The sequence below is a fragment of the Pipistrellus hanaki genome, assembly GCF_964339955.1.
Source record: "Pipistrellus hanaki genome assembly, chromosome: 3".
Classification (NCBI taxonomy): Eukaryota; Metazoa; Chordata; class Mammalia; order Chiroptera; family Vespertilionidae; genus Pipistrellus; species Pipistrellus hanaki.
This window is the reverse complement of record NC_140505.1, coordinates 135,688,686-135,706,282: the sequence shown is the minus strand read 5'-3', so window position 1 is coordinate 135,706,282 and position 17,597 is coordinate 135,688,686. Positions and strand designations below refer to the sequence as shown.

Below are 17,597 nucleotides of genomic sequence, written 5' to 3'. Positions count from 1 at the left end.
TAAAAAACCCAACCAGAAGAACAAAAAGAAAAAAAGTATCTAAAAATATGAAGATAGTGTAAAGAGCCTCTGGAGCAACTTAAAGCGTACCAACATCTGCATTTTGTGAGTGCCAGAAGAAGAAAGAGCAAGATACTGAAAACCTATTTGAAGAAATAATGACAGAAAACTTCCTCTACCTGGTGGAAGAAATAGAAGTTCAGGAAGCACAGAGTCCCAAACAAGAGGAACCCAAAGAGGACCACACCAAGACACATCATAATTAAAATGTCAGGGGCTAAAGACAAAGAATCTTAAAAGCAATAAGAGAAAAGCAGTTAATTACCTACAAGGGAATGACCATGTATCTGTCAGCTGATTTCTTTTCTTTTTTTTTTTTTTTTAATATATTTTATTGATTTTTCACAGAGAGGAAGAGAGAGTGATAGAGAGTTAGAAACATCGATGAGAGAGAATCATCGATCAGCTGCCTCCTGCACACCCCCTACTGGGGATGCGCCCGCAACCAAGGTACATGCCCTTGACCGAAATCGAACCGGGACCTTTCAGTCCCCAGGCCGACGCTCTATCCACTGAGCCAAACCGGTCCGGGCTGTCAGCTGATTTCTTAACTAGAAACTTTACAGGCCAGAAGGAGTGGCAAAAAATATTCAAAGTTAAGGACCTACCATCAAGTTAAGTTTACCCAGCAAAAGCTATCATTTAAAACTGAAGGTTAGATAGAGAGCTTCACAGACAAGAAAAAGCTAAATGAGTTCATTACTTCCAAACCAGTATTATATGACATGCTGAAAGGCATTCTGTAAGAAGAGGAAGAAGAAGAAGATTTTTTTTTTAAATATGAATAAAATGGCAACAAATAACTAAAGGTTTTGAAATGGAGGAGTTGAAGTGAGGAATCATGTAAAATCTGGATGGAAGGGTCTGAAATTAGGGAGCTAGTTAAACTGGGGGGAAATTCAGAATAGGCCAAGAATGAGTTTCCAGTTTGACAAGTAATTATGGTTAGACAGTACCCTATTAAGAGTTTTAAGATATCATATGGATATTGTCACTTAGGATGATGTTATATTGGAGACACTGTGAGCCAAATGCCAAGAGAAGGTGAGGAAGCAAATATGACATTGGTCTTATTTATTGAATATTTTTTGCAAAGTAATAACTTCATTAAAATTTTTCTTGTTTCTTAGTACAAAGTGATTGTCCCCAAAATTGGAAACATACTTGATCTTTGTACAGCATTGTCTGTTTTATCAGGAGTACCTGCAGATAAGGTAAGATGGTTCTAGGTTTGAAGAATGTTAATTGGAGTTTATTTTTGCAGTGTTGTAAAACCAGCTCAATAGAAATTTTTTTTTTTTTAGATGATAGTTACTGATATATACAATCATAGATTTCACAGAATATTCACAATGGATGAAAATCTTAGTAGTATTATGGAGCGGGATGATATTTATGTGTAAGTATAAAATTCATTTTGCAAAATATCATTTGAGACAACATTCAAAAGAGTAATAAAAGTTTTCAGATTTTATTTTCAGCTTTGTCTTTATAGGTTTGAAATTAACATTAATAGGACAGAAGATACAGAGCATGTGGTTATTCCTGTTTGCCTCCGAGAAAAGTTTAGACACTCAAGTTATACCCACCATACTGGTTCTTCACTTTTTGGTCAGCCTTTCCTTATGGCTGTACCTCGAAACAATACTGAAGATAAACTCTATAATCTCCTACTTTTGAGAATGTGGTAAGTCTCAGATAATTCTGCATTTGGAAGATAAAATATAAAATAGCTAGAGAAGGTAAAGGTGCATAGTACATTTGATAAGTCTGTATTATCTCTAGTTTGTTTAGCTAGGTAACAATTTAAAAATCAAAGTATAGCCTAATCCAGTTTCTTTGTTCACGTAAAACATTACTGAGGTAATTTCACACCCAAAAAGCATGAATTCTTTTAGCCATTTTCACCAAATGTTAATAGTTGGAAGAAAATAATAAAAATGTATCATGTATATACATTCTACAATCATAACGAATGTCAGATGTTTCAACTCTTTATACACACTGCTAGTTCAAGAAATCATACAAATAAATAGTTTTATTTAAAAGGATAAACTGTCATGGTTGGTAGTATTGTAAGGCAAACACTCTTTGTCTTCCTAAAACCTTGAATTGAATTTTAAGGTAATCAAGAATGTCATTTGATCCCTCTTTTTTGTCCTTTATTGCTGACATATTTAGTATTCTTAAATATTTATTTTAATCATTGTGGTCTCATAACCCATACATAAAGATCATGTTACACATCTATAAATGATCTTAGCAATAATATATATACTTAACCTAACTGAGAATTTTTAAGTGGAGAAATTATTTACCACACACTTTTAACATAAGAATATGTTAAAACCCAAGAAGAACAAATTAACTTTTTATGAAGACAGCCAAAACAAATGATTAGTCAGTTGCACATATGGAACTTTATCTTGAGTTGAATTCCAGTTATTGCCTTTAAAAGTTTTATTTTATTGGAATAGAAAAAGTTTAAGTTTTTACCTTTATAGGACTGAACTTGTTTGAATTTCTGATTTTATTTAAGCCGATATGTCAAAATATCTACTGAAACTGAAGACAGTGAAGGATCCCTACATTGCTGTAAGGACCAAAATATTAATGGGAATGGCCCAAATGGTATACATGAAGAAGGCTCACCAAGTAAGACTTTCCTACTAACTTGTGAAAACTCTTCACTTGGATTATTGCCTCAGAAAAGTCAAGAGGATGGGGATTAAGGAACTAAAAGATATCAGCAAGCCTAGGAAACATAATGTTAGTGTTAATAATTTTTAAATGCAACATTGAATTTATTTAAAGATTTCTAATATCTAAAATTAGGTGAAATGGAAACTGATGAGCCAGATGATGAATCAAGCCAAGATCAAGAACTTCCCTCTGAGAATGAAAATAGTCAGTCTGAAGATTCAGTTGGAGGAGATAATGATTCTGAAAATGGATTATGTACCGAAGATACTTGCAAAGGTCAACTCACAGGACACAAAAAACGATTGTTTACATTCCAGTTTAACAACTTAGGCAATACTGATACCAACTACATCAAAGATGATACTAGGCATATAAGATTTGATGATAGGCAGCTTAGGCTAGATGGTAAGTATTTGTGAAAAAATGGCTTGAATAATAAACTTTAGCAAAAAGCATGTTATTTTTTTAGATGGAAACTATAAAATTCAACACATTAATTTTGATATTTACTTAGCTATCTAAAATCTTAAATGAAAAGCCTTAATTTCTAAGTAACTTATGTAATAAAACCTTAATACGCAAATCTACCACAGAGAGAGGTGACCAGTGGTGGCGAGGGGTGGGGCCAGCAAGTGGGCAGCGCCAGGCCGCCAGCCAAGGCAGGTGCCAGCAAGGGACCACACACACACACACACACACACACACACACACACACACACACACACCCCGCCACCAGTCGCCCCATAGATCTGCCCTGATTGCCAGCCAGGCCTAGGGACCCTAGCCTATATATTGGGAACGGTCTCTTAGATTTAAAAATTAAAACCTGGTAAGGCTACTCTGACATGAAAAAACAGGATGATGCAGCAATGACATGTATGGACTCTGGCTTGCACATATTGTGGTCAGCCCTGATTCTGACACTTATAACTTTGTGACAAAGCCAATTACTTCTCTCTGCTTCCGTTTTTTCACCCATAAGATGGAGAAATGGTACTACTGCCTCAGAGGATCATGTTATGTGCTACTTTTTATAATCAGAGCAAAAATATGTAGCTGCCCATACAACAGCAAGATGCCTTTCATCTGTATGAAAAGTATGGTCATTAGTGCATATAGCATCCCGATTGCAACAGAGATATCCGAGGGCACAGACTGGGCTAAAGAAAACACACACACACACACACACACACACCCGTGCCTGAATTTCGTTCACCAGTCCTCTAGTGCTAAAATAAATATTAATGTTTATTAAATAGAGGTTGAACTTATGCTTAAGTTTTGTTTTGGTTTTTTAATTCCTAATATACTATAATGACTTAGAAACAGTGATTTGCCCTGATCACCTAATCAAAGTAAAAAGGATGTTTATTCTCCTATATGTCTTAACATTAAAACACATTGATTTTATCATTAAGACATATTAAATTTAAAAATATATATATATATGTTTTCTACCTTAGAAAGATCTTTTCTTGCTTTGGATTGGGATCCTGATTTGAAAAAAAGATATTTCGATGAAAATGCCGCTGAGGTAAGTCATCACTCTTACTTTTTCATATTTTCCATCTTGATCACACTGTTTTATTGCATTCTTTTGCTTCTACCAAATGCATTTATTTTGCCAGTATAAATTGGTTGGTTATGTACTAGAAAATATTTATTGATTTTAAACATGCTTTCTGTTTATACTTAATTGTTTTTAGGTGTGTATATAGAACTTATTTAGAAGTGTGGTGTAAATCTCAGCTGAAATAAGCTTTATGATTCTTTTGAGGAAGTTTGCGAGTTTTTCATTACTATTCATAGTAATATGGTATCACTAAAATGAGTTTTGTCTCATTTGTTCTCTTAACTCAAGAAATACTTCTCTTTAGGATTTTGAAAAACATGAAAGTGTGGAATATAAACCGCCTAAAAAACCCTTTGTGAAATTAAAAGATTGTATTGAGCTTTTTACAACAAAAGAAAAGCTAGGTGCTGAAGATCCCTGGTAAGAAACAAAGTTAAATAGTTATTTCTAATTTTTTAAGTTTTATACATCAAGTTAGAAACATGATAACTAAATTCCCTTTGAGATTTTAAATAAGCATTTATTTATATTACATTATTTTATTAAGAGGTATGGAAATATCTTTAAAAATAGTATATTGTTAAGCTTTAATTCCATTATTATATTTTTCATAATAGTTACTTTTTCTTGAGAATTTTTAGCAGTGCTGCCATTTTGAGAGAAACTGTTTTAGAAAAATTGTAATATGTTTTGTGATATTATTAATTTCATCATAGCCCAGAAATTTTTAGATTTTTCTAATACCTCTGTCTCAGCAGAGTTGGCATACTGAAATGTAAATAACCTATCCTTCATCATTTATTTGAATACTTATTTACATATTAGTTCATAGTAGTTAAATCTATTTGGAATATATATTGAATATAAAAATAAAAAGGGGAATTCAGTCTGGTGTATATTAGGCATACAATAACTGCTCACTAAAAAAAAAAAAAATAGAACTTTTTGAACTTTTTAAATATATATTGTTTTAATTGCCTCTATCAAGCTTTAAGTGTTTCCCTTCATTTTTAGGTATTGCCCAAATTGTAAAGAACATCAGCAAGCCACAAAGAAACTAGATTTATGGTCCCTGCCTCCAGTACTTGTGGTACATCTCAAGCGATTTTCTTATAGTCGATACATGAGAGACAAGTTGGATACCTTAGTTGATTTTCCTATCACGTAAGTTTTGATTATGCTTCATAAACATCAGACTAGCTCTAACTTTTTTAAGCATCAGGTAGCACTGGACACAGTCTCAGTTTTTTAGTGTATTTTCGAGTAGTTCTAACAGTTCATAACAATAACAATTTTTATTCCTACTTTAGAGATTTTTTCAGAGAACAAAAAAATATATTTAGAAAGAAAAAAATATAAAACTCATTCTGTTTTACATTATTATGGACTCATTGTCCCTATTTATAAATCTAAGATACTCATGTGACCTTGGTGATTTTGTTTTCCTAGGAATCAATCATCAATTATTCCTAAATATCCTTTTTTTTAAAAATTAAAGTAATATATAAAAACAATAATGAAATTGTTTAGAAGGATAATACAGTAGTGTTATTGGGTCAACCACCTTCAGTTTTCTTATTATATTGTTCAGAGTATGATATCATATTCGTGGAAAAGTATGAAGTGGTTTGGAGATATAGCATCTTTGTAGTCCTCTCTTTTTAAGCTTTCACTGAATATAATTAAGAATTCATAAGGACAAAGGGGAATATAGTATCTCATTCATGTAGTTCAGGAAGGACTTTATCAAACAAAATTATGCAACAAAGAACTTCTTACTTTTCCATTTTGCTAAAGAACATTAATAGTATTTTTATGCATTCCATGATATTTCTACACCAAATTTACTTGGTATAGTTAATTACTAGACAAATGTTTAAGGCAAGTATATAAAGATGATTGGAAGGAAATAAATAATAGAGTATTAAAAACATTCTGTGGATTGCTTATTCTAATTGGTGATTATAAATTTAAAATGTCACCCTGGCTGATGTGGTTCAGCTGGTTGGAGCATCATCTCATTCACTGAAAGGTCTCACATTTGATTCCTTATCAACGCACATATCCAGTTTTCAGGTTTATAACCAGTTAGCAAGTGCAAACACAGTGCACAGGAAGCAACCAATCAATGTTTCTCACATCGATGTCTGTCTGTCTTTCTCTCCCTTCGTCTCTCTCCCTCTCTTTCTCTCTCTCTGTCTTTCTCCCCCTCCTTTTTTCCCTTCTCCACTCTTGTCTCTCTCTACCTCTCGTCTCCCTCACTTCTTTCTTCCTCTTTCTCAAAAATCAATGTATACATATTCTCAGGTGAGGATTAAAAATAATACCAATAAATAAAATTGAAAATGTTTTGCAATTATAGAACAAAGAAATGGTAATTTTCTCTATTACAAAATTATAATCCATCAAAGTTTTCAAGAATATGGCATTTTGACTATATAAGTACAAGCATAACCAGAAGTAATGATAATCTAGAACCTATTAGAGAAAGAAGTTTAGAATCATTATTGTTTTTCAATGAGGCGCGTACAAAAAGTGTAACTAGAAGTAATGGGTAAGCTGTAACATGGTCACATTTCAGTTTCGTGATTGGCAGATAATAAATAGCTGATTACATCTCAACAGAATGTTGACCATTTGGGATATACAAGTTATCAGAACCAGGAAATGTAGACTAAATGTTGGGGGTTAGATATATTAAAATTATTGTAATATTTCCAAGAAAGTTGTTTTTTGCTCTCCCTTTATTTTTCTTTAAATAATTCATTTCTTCAAATGACTTTAAAAATACAAAAAACAAAAAGGACTCCGATGGTAAGTAAATAGCAGTGAATACTTTTCTTAGTGCCAAAAATGAAATGTATTAGCATAAAAACATTAATCTGAATAACAATGATCCCTGGAGAATTTTTAAATTCTCAACCCCTAAGAAAATTTTTGCCAAAACATTCAAATCTCAGGAGTATATACATGATTTGCTTTATAAAGTTATTTGTCTCCTAGTAATTATTTTAGAGATAATATATGTCAAACAACACTTGACAGAGGAGAACAGAATTCATTACATGTAGGGAGAACATAAGACTAATTTGATCTATCTTTAAAACAGTGACTTGGATATGTCGGAATTCCTAATTAATCCAAATGCAGGTCCTTGCCGCTATAATTTGATTGCTGTTTCCAACCACTATGGAGGGATGGGAGGAGGACACTGTAAGTTGACAGTTTACTTTTCTGCTAAAATCATGATGTTTGATAACTCCAGATTTTTTTTCCTTGAGATATTTATTATTCCTTAGGGAGGAAATATGAGGTGTGTCTTACATGTAGTAATTGTTCAATAATATTGATTAGTGAACAAATCTGCTTTTGAGTGTTTTTTTTACATCAGATAGATGATTGATTTATTCATACTCAGTTCATACTTCTATACTTATCTTTTCAGGTTTACTATCCTTCCCCATTCTCCTTTCCCTTCCCTCTCTAATGTGTTTAATGTATGTGCTCCTATAGATCATGCATCATTATTAAATTACATAATTGGTACTGTGCTATAAGTCTCATCTTTTTTTCTTAACATAAGAAATGTCCATGTAGTCCATTGCTCCTAAACACTCATAGCTTACATGTATCATATTTTACCTCTCTATTTACTTCATGATGGATATTCAAATTGCCTTTAACATTCTACCACCATAACACTGATAAACATTATTGTTTATGCTCCCCTCTGTAAGAATTTCTTTGAGCTACATATCCAGAAGTGAGATTGTTGGGTCATGAGTATTCAAGTACTTCCAGATGGCTCTCCAGGATGGTTGTACCAGTCTACACACTTTAGTTGATAGAGTTTTCATTGAACCATCTTTGCATTCCTGGAAAATCCAACTTATCTTTTAGTACTTTTAATATAGCCTGTTGGATTTGGTTAACTAATTTTATTTAGGATTGTTACAATTAATTTGTGCTAACCACTACACTGTGGAACTGCACACTGTAATAATTAATGTGTAAATGAAATGTCTACCATAATAAAACAAGCTGGGATACTTTATCTGTTTCCTGAAGCAGCGAGCATTGTATAGAAATTAACTATTCATGTAAGTCTAGAAGAATTAACCTGTAAAAATTCTCTTACCTGGGCTTTACAGCCTTAAACTTTTTATTTTTGCCATGCTTTGTGAAGTCTGTTTAGTTTTCTTTTTCCAAAAAGTGCACATTGTGGCATTTTCTATTTTTCCAAAAATATACCTATGTTTTCCAATTTGTTTGAGAAGAGTTGTGTATAACTCATTCTTTTTTTCCTTTGTCTTTTCTTTCTTTTTTTAATTGGTCTTCTCGAGTCTGTCTTATTACTACTCTGTTCAAAGAATTAGCTTTACAGTTTATTAAATTTTCCTATCTATTACATGTATGTGTTTATCGTATTGATTTCTTCTCTTCCTTTTGGTACATTTTTCTTCTTGTTACTTTGGGTTTACTCTGTTGTTCTTTTCCAGCTTTTTGAGTTGAATGCGTTTGGCTTTTCATTTCCCCTGCACTCCTCCCTCCTTGAAGGCTATAATAAAAGTTCTAAATTTCCCTTTTAATACTGCTTTTATCTGTATCCCATTAAGTTTGGAATGTCATATTTTCAGCTATATGCTTTTCTAAATACATGGTTTTTATAAAACTCTTATTTTGTTCTGAATTTTATTTTGTTACAGGCATTGTCTGTATTATATTAATCCATAGGAGCGTTTATTAAGGCTTTGATGTGGCTTAATAAATGATCTGTTCCTTAATGTTTATGTGCTTGAAAAATAGGTATTTTTCTATCCAAACATAGAGTTCTTCTTTATGCTTACCAAATGTATTCAAATTATTACTATTTCTGGTCATTTTTTTGTTTCTTCTGTTTTTAAGAGGAATTTGTTGGGACTTCTACTGAGTGTTGTTTTACATTATTAATTGTATTTATGTTTATAATGGATAGCTCTACTTTCTCTTTTGTTTCTTTTACCAGGATTTGAGGTTCTTTTGTTTTTCTCAGAATTATAAAAGTTATTCTAGCTTTCCATCATTTAATTTGAAAACTCTGTGTGCCTTTTTGTAGGATTTGTCTCTCTTATAAACCATATTGTTAGATTTTTGTCTTTTTATTGAGCCTAACAATGTTTCTTTTCATTCTGAGGGTAGCAGTAGTAAGTTCAGATTGACAAATTTATGGCCCACATTAGGCTCCACTTAGAAGAACTATGCATTTGTTTCGTGATGGCAGAATTATTTAGAAGTTTTGGCCTATAAAGTGTCACTTTTTAGATGTTATGACAGTTGTCTTCAGGACATTTTGCAACTTTGTTTCCTCATTTATTAAGTAGGTTTATACAAAACATGGAATGGGAAAGGGGGCAATTTTTTTAACTTCAAAATGAAGCAAAACTTTGAAACTTGTGCAAATTAGTCACTTTTTACCTTTCGCTTGCTCTTTTATTAAAGAATGAAAATTATTCTAGTGTAAAAACCACTATAAATTAGTGGGCTAGTATTATTGGAAAATTTTGTCATAGAAAATTTAAATTATAGTTAAAGTTTCAAACTTTAAAAGCAGAGACAGACCCGGCTTTGAATCCTAACTCTGCTACCTAACAGCTACACTGTTGGACAAGATGTGTTCCTTTCTCCATCTCTGAAATTGAAACAATAATAATGGCAATGCTTTCTTTATGAATAATGAATAAAAGGTGCATGCCACACTGCCTGGTACATGATAAGTGCTAATTACCATTTTTTATCATTAGTATTGTTACTCTGTGAATTTTTAAAAAATAATAAATCTGTTCTGTTTGTCCTTGAGATGAAAAACGTTATAAATTCACCTTATGGAAAGTATCATAGGCATGTAGATTTTAGGAAATTATTCTAAAAACTTTTAATCAATGAAATCAGTTAAATGTATAACAGGCCTTACATAGATGATTATCATATGATTTTAATAGCTGTTCCTCACTCATATGACTTTAAAGTTTTAATGATTCCCCCCAGGAAATCATATATCATTTCAGTTATAGAAGTGGTTATGTTTTTTCATTAGATACTGCTTTTGCAAAAAATAAAGATGATGGAAAATGGTACTACTTTGATGACAGTAGTGTCTCAACTGCATCTGAAGACCAGATTGTGGTAAGTATGTCTTTTATTTTCTGAAAATCAAGAAAACAACTGTTTTAAAAGGCCCATGGGATACTGTAGTCTGTCTTCTAGCAATTCTAATAGCTAAGAGAGACTTCTCTGATTTAAAGAAATGTAAAATTGTCCCCTAAGTGAAAATTTGTTTTCTAAATTTGCCCACTAACAAATTTAAAAGTACAAATTGCAACATGAAAATTTTCCTGGTAGTTTTCAACATGAAAATTGGAGTTTTCTAAGGAAAATAATAACTTTTTTTAAAAAAATTATTTTATTGATTTTTTTACAGAGAGGAAGGGAAAGGGATAGAGAGTTAGAAACATCGATGAGAGAGAAACACCGACCAGCTGCTTCCTGCACACCCCACACCGGGGATGTGCCCGCAACCAATGTACAATACATGACCTTGACCGGAATCAAACCCGGGACCTTTCAGTCCGCGGGCCAACGCTCTATCCACTGAGCCAAACCGGTTTCGGCAATAACTTCTTTCTATAATAAAAAATTTTCTTTAGAAAATAGGCTCAGACATTTCTAGACTACTTAAAGTCAGAATGTTAAAGTAGGGGGGAAAAGTCCTTTAAGGGCCTTACTATACTTATGATTTTAAAGGTAAAATCTTATCCTTTATGACAGTTCAACTCAAAATTACATAATTAGGTAAAAGAAATTTTATATATTTTTTTTAAATTAACCATGTATTTGTTACTTTAATATTTTCTAAATAGCAGAAAAATTAGGAAGCTACATCTAGACACATTTCCATCAGTTTATCAGTTACAGCCAGAGCCAAATATTGGATTTGTTTTGCTTCCCATCAGAGCAGATACTGACTGATAAAAAGATAACTTGTATATTCTAAGAAGAAAGTTAAGATTTGCTTGATCAAAGCTTATTTTTCTATGAATTTTGCCTTTCTATAAGTTTTATTTATTGATCACAATATTACAAAGATTGAGAAATATAGTATTTACTCATGTGATATTTTCTATACAGAAGTTTTCTGTTGATGTGTAAAGTGCTGGCTGCTTTACCATTTTTTCTAAGTTTAAATTATATATTTCTTGATAGCAGAGACTAGCATTTGTTCTAGTGTATAATACTTTAAAATTCTTCAACCTAAATTATTCAACTTTGTAAATTAATAAAATTCTGGGCCCATTTATTTGACATGGTCTTAACCTGTGATTGGAAGAACAGGTGAGACATAATTTTGAGTTGTTTCCCTACAAATGTTTTATTTTTATGTATATGTACTATATGTGTATACATATAAATTATGTACTGTTGCTTATCTAAAACAAATGTTTTGTTTTTATGTATATGTAATATATGTATATAAATATATTGTGTACTATTGCTTATAGCTATAATAGAGAACAGACTTGAACTCTAATATTTTTTAAGTCTACGGCCATACCACCCTGAACGCGCCCGATCTCATCTAATATTTTTTAAAATGTATATATGCTTAAATTGACTATACTTTCCGTTCATATTTAGACTTCTAATTTCAAGTCATATCTCTCACTTTTCAATCCTGAAATAGCTTACATCCTTTTTCAAAGTCTTTTTGACAACACTGCTCTGATCTTGCCTTCAAATAAATATTTAAGGAGGCAGCTGTCTTATGTGTTTTGGGGTTAAAGGAGACAGGACCACTGCAGGGAAGTTTGCCTAGAGAAAGTAGTGTTTAACCTGAATCTGCAAATACAAATAAGAGTAAATTAGACAAAAGAAACAAAGTATTCTATGCAAAAAGAACAGTACCTACAAAAGTAAGGAAGCATGACAGAACATGACATTTAGGGAAACAGCAAATAATTCAGATTATTGAAAGAAAATATTTTTGTTCGGATATGGGGCAAAATTTAACTAAATTTGGAACTCGGATTAAGACGGGTGACTTTCTTTTATTTAGACCTTTATTTATTTATTTTTAAGGCTGTGGGAAGCATTAGGTGATTGTTAAGTAATAGGACATTATTAAATTTGCATTTTAACATCTGTCTGAAAACACTATAGAAGACAGATTGAAAGGCACTGAGAAAAGCAGAAATGCCATATTCTGCCTTCCGCAGAAGGAAGCTGTCATATAATTTAAGCAGTAAAAGCTTCTAAATCTACTATATTGTCCACCTGAAACTAATATAATAGTGTATGTCAACTTTAGTGGTAGTAAGTGTATAGATAAAGGCAGAATGGGATTATGAGATTTACCAGATAGAGTTAAAAGAATTTGATTAAGATTAGATATAAATGAAGATACAAATACAGAAAAGAGGTGCAAAGAGGAAAAAATTACAATTTGCCAAAATGGGAACTAAAGAAAGGAAATTTTCATTGAAGTTTGAGGTGCCTGTATGATAGCTATGTGGAATACTCCTTAGGTATTTGGACTAATTGGATTAGAGTTCAGAACTAAGAACTGGCTTAAGTTATAAGCTTGAGTTGTGGGTCTTAGGTAGCAGTTGTAGCCATATGTTGAATGAGTCACCACCTAGTGAGAAGATACAGATTGAGAAAGAGTGATGGGCTTAGGACAGAAAGTAATTTCTTTTTTTTCTTTTTCTTTTTTTTTTAATATATTTTATTGATTTTTTACAGAGAGGAAGGGAGAGGGATAGAGAGCTAGAAACGTCGATGAGAGAGAAACACCGACCAGCTGCCTCCTGCACACCCCCTACCGGGGATGTGCCCGCAACCAATGTACATGTCCTTGACCGGAATCGAACCTGGGACCTTTCAGTCCGCATACCGATGCTCTACCACTGAGCCAAACCGGCTTCGGCTAGAACGTAATTTCTTCTAAAGGACAGGATTTAATGAGCCCACAGAAAAGTCAAAAGAAACCATAAAGATAGAAAATCTAAGTTTTATCACAGAAGCTAAAAATGGCTATATGCAGGGAAGAGTAGTAGTAGAGCATAAAATGCTACAGAGAGATTGACTAAAAGAACTAAAAAAGGCACTTATTTAATTTGTTTATAGGAGGCTATTGACCCAAGTAAAAACTATTTCATTAAAATGTTTGAGGCAGCACTTAGGTCATAGTGAATTGAGTGTGCAGGAAAGTAAATGATAAACATTAAACTACCATTCTCACTGAGGAAGATTTTAAAGTCAAGAAGTTCAATAAGTGAGGACTCCTTCAGAATACACAGTGATGGTTGATGGAACAATAGCCTTAAGACAGAAATTGGACTCTACCGCAAACATGGAATGATGTGATTAGTATTAGAAAGAAGCTCCTTAGAGACAGGAGGGAAGAAAGCATAGAATTCTCTTCCATGTTAGAGTAACTAGGTTAATCTGTTATATTGTTGCATTTATTCACCTGTCCAACTAACTTAGAAGAGAATAAAAAGGTTAAAATTCTAGTGACCATTCTATTTTTATAAGTAGAAGTAATCTTATATTTAATCAATTTTTGTAACTTCCATGTGACTTGTGTGTTTTTTATATTTGATGTATGCCCTATCACCAAAATTGGCTGCCAGGTAAAAATTCCTACTATATGTAATGTGACCTTTGAGAAGCATGACCATTTTAACAGCCTTTGCTTGTTTTAACAGTCCAAAGCAGCATATGTACTCTTCTACCAGAGGCAAGACACTTTCAGCGGAACTGGCTTTTTCCCTCTTGACCGAGAAACTAAAGGTGCTTCAGCTGCCGCAGGCATCCCATTAGAAAGTGATGAAGATAGCAATGATAATGACAATGATATAGAAAACGAAAATTGTATGCACACTAACTAATGAAAGTCCTAGAAGCCATAAAAGAGAGACTTTCTTGCTGGTGGTATCAATTGAAATGAAGTTATCCACCACATTAAACAAACGTCTGAGATGGGGAGTTTCAGATAACCGAATGTAAATCCTTTATCAGATTTTAACTTGTGCAGTACTTGAAGTGAAACACAATGAAAACTTTAACAGAAATTGTCTCTTAATACATTTACAGTCTTGTATTTACAAGCTAAATATATATATAGGAAATCACAAATAAATCCCTTTTAAGTTTGCTGCTGTTTTGATGAATTATGTTTTCTTTAATTTTTTGGATGTGAGTTAATTGATGACAAATGTTAAATTTGTGGATGTTGGTCATTTTTTGCTCTAATAATACTGCAAGAAAACTATGGCTGAACTTAGTTTTTGAATAATCTAGTTCATGTGCATTAGGCTGCCACATGCAGTATCAATGTGGAATAAATACTGCAGTAGTATCCTTGGAAAACCAAATTTTCAAACTGTCCCTGGTAATCAGTGTGGGCCTATTAAAAAACCAAATCATGATAAAAGAAACAATATTGACAAAGTTAATTCCTTTTGTAGTATCATTAAAATCATCTTACTGCTACTGTGGAAACAGGCTCTAAATCTCATGCTCCATCTGAAGTCATTGCTCAGTGTTTTTTACAGCTATTGGGATCTGTTCCTTAGACATTCAAATTATTTTTTACTGGCTTAGTATTAAAATGCATATTTTTAATCTGGTGTTGGTCCCAAATTAAAATTTTTGCTGTCTGTTTTTCTCTACCCCATATTTTGGTAATTTGGCAACTTTTAGCTCTCCCAATTATTGTAATATAAGAACAGACTTGATAGTATTCTCTACCCATAGTAATAATTACACCAAGCTTAGGATGAGAAATTTTTTTCATATACTGGCCTTTAAATCATTATTGGACAATTGGCTTTAAAGGTAGGTCTGTTAACTTTCTTTGTGTGTTCCTGATGGAATTCACCATAGCCTTACAGCTTTTCTCAGAAGGTAACTTGATATAAGAGAATTGGCATTTGCATGTTCCAGAGTCAGAACCTATACAATATATAAAGCATACAAATCATGAATTTGATTTCAGTTCACCACATTTAAGGATCCAGGATGCCAAAAATATGTTTGAACATTTGAAACATTTTTCATTTGCTGCTTTCCCTTTGATCTAGTTGAAAAGAATGTATTGTAAATTGGCATACAATACTGCCTTTAACAGAAAATCTAAATGCTGGGGCACTTTTCACATATCGACTACCTGAGAAATTGCTTTGTGTCCTACTGTTATTAAAGCAAAAAGTATAATGTTCTTCACTTGAACTAATCAAATACAATAGATTATAAATTGTGTATTGTAAATAAAAGTTCACTCTGTGAGTGCACATTTTGGTAAATTATTTATTTATGTTAGCATTTAAAAGTTTTAAGAAATGCATTTGACCAGGAAAAATAAATGAGGTATGTTGATCATGGCTTTGCTTTATACCTTGATATTAAAGCTGGTTTTACATCCTGGTATTTTAAAAGCTGCTTTGTTTTTTTGTTTTGTTTTTCATTTTTTAATTTTGGGGGGTAAGGGGGGTGTTTTTCTTTCTTTCTTTTTTTCTTTCTTTTTTTTTTTCTTTTCTTTACTTTTTTTTAAATGTAAACTAACCTCCTGCATGACAGAGGTTAAAATTTTGTCTGCACTTGAGTTCACTTGAGTTTACATTTGAAATGTGCATGTTTATTTATACAGATTTCAATAAAGCTATTCAAGGCCTTATTTAGTCTTTTATTTCTTACTTTGAATCTTTTGATTAAAAAATCCCCTATTTTATGGGTAGGTGACTGATTATATGCTAGACTTTATAGTTACCATATAGTTAAAGATGGAAAGCAAAGCACGTCAGAGCAAAGTGTATCCTCCTGTTGAAAGGCATGTTTTAAGTTGATTTTTTAAATGTAAACATTCATTAAACCAGTGTTTGTGTTCCTGTTAATCACTTCTAGAGTCTTGAGAGTAAACAAATAACCCTGCAGTTACAAAGCTTGCAATCTTTCTGCTCTCTACCAACCAATAGACTATATTTCCATTTTTTATGAGGTTGAAAAAAAACTAAAATTAACATTTTCTAGCCCTAGATCCAGTCTCCACCCTAATTGTCCATAGAGACCATTTCTTTTTAATGCTTGTAATTAACTATTACCACTAAAAGAAGTATGTTTTTTCATTGGGAATGATGTTATTAATTCAGTGGAATTTGTCAAATTCAAATGACATGATGAACTGTAAAAAATGTGCAAAAGGTTAATCTATACTCTAAAATTATATCTTCATCGGTAATATAGAGTAGTAGGGATATATCCATTCTAGAATTATAATTCTAACTTTGCTCTTTACTAATCATAGGTCTTTTGATCTCTCAAAGTATGTTTTTATACCCGTAAAAATAATAGCAGCATTTATTGAGTACTTACCAAGGACCGGCTATTTTAAAGTGTTATATCTGTTTCCTCATTTCCACAATAGCTATGAGGTAGGGACAGTCATCCTACTTTTCATATGGAGAAACCAAGGTACAAAGCAGTTAAATAATACTCCCAAGTTCACATGATTATGATGTGGTGGAGTCAATAATTTTTCCTCAAATGTATGTACTACCTCCCACTGTTAAAGCCTCACAGGATAGTTGAGTGCTCACATCAGCTCATGTATTTTATGGGACGGTACTTTGTGAACTATGTGGTATACTCATTACTGATTTCTTCAATCTAATAACTTTGCTTCCAAAATACCTTCAGCTAAGTATTTGAGTTTTGAATAAGAAAGATACCAGCTGGAATATTGATTAGCCTTTCCCTTTTGAAATTCAATTTATGTGCATTTATTACCATTTTTACTAAATTTAAATGTTATATGGCAGTTTCTCTCTTATCTTGTTCATCTAAATTAAGTGTACCTTTTATATTTTCCCAAATGCAACCCTTATTTTTAGGACTTTTCCTTCACCTATACTTTAGTTTTAATTAAACTATGAAAAAGCAGTAGCCTGATCTTTTATTTAAATGTCTCACTTTCTTTTATAATCTGTGGTTTCAGTAGTCCTTTTATTCTTGCTTTCCTAGCAACTAGATATGAAAACCATTGATTTGGGCATAAAGAAGATCAGTAAGGACTAAAGCTATTGATACAGTATGAACACAGTGCTTTTTCATCAAGTATGTAATTCCATTGAGATGAAGACATAAGAAACCAGAAGAGAAATTGCGGGGAGAGGGGGCTCATTCAGTGGCTTACCCAAGAGGTGGGGGAGGCATACCAGTAAGAGGC

At 32.4% G+C, this 17,597-nt stretch overlaps 1 protein-coding gene across 3 annotated transcripts in view; it reads left to right on the top strand.

The window, feature by feature from the left end:
- Positions 1-16,049, top strand: part of USP15 (ubiquitin specific peptidase 15) — a 117,647-nt gene extending 101,598 nt beyond the window's left edge. For all 3 annotated transcript variants that reach the window (XM_084877580.1, XM_084877581.1, XM_084877582.1), the window contains 11 exons: positions 1,191-1,274; positions 1,365-1,459; positions 1,556-1,747; positions 2,600-2,715; positions 2,896-3,168; positions 4,227-4,297; positions 4,641-4,756; positions 5,351-5,500; positions 7,446-7,549; positions 10,410-10,498; positions 14,080-16,049. In XM_084877580.1, the coding sequence (XP_084733706.1) occupies positions 1,191-1,274; positions 1,365-1,459; positions 1,556-1,747; positions 2,600-2,715; positions 2,896-3,168; positions 4,227-4,297; positions 4,641-4,756; positions 5,351-5,500; positions 7,446-7,549; positions 10,410-10,498; positions 14,080-14,262 (1,473 nt within the window). In that variant the 3' untranslated portion in view covers positions 14,263-16,049. The remainder of the gene's footprint in view (positions 1-1,190; positions 1,275-1,364; positions 1,460-1,555; positions 1,748-2,599; positions 2,716-2,895; positions 3,169-4,226; positions 4,298-4,640; positions 4,757-5,350; positions 5,501-7,445; positions 7,550-10,409; positions 10,499-14,079) is intronic.
- Positions 16,050-17,597: the final 1,548 nt, after the last annotated feature.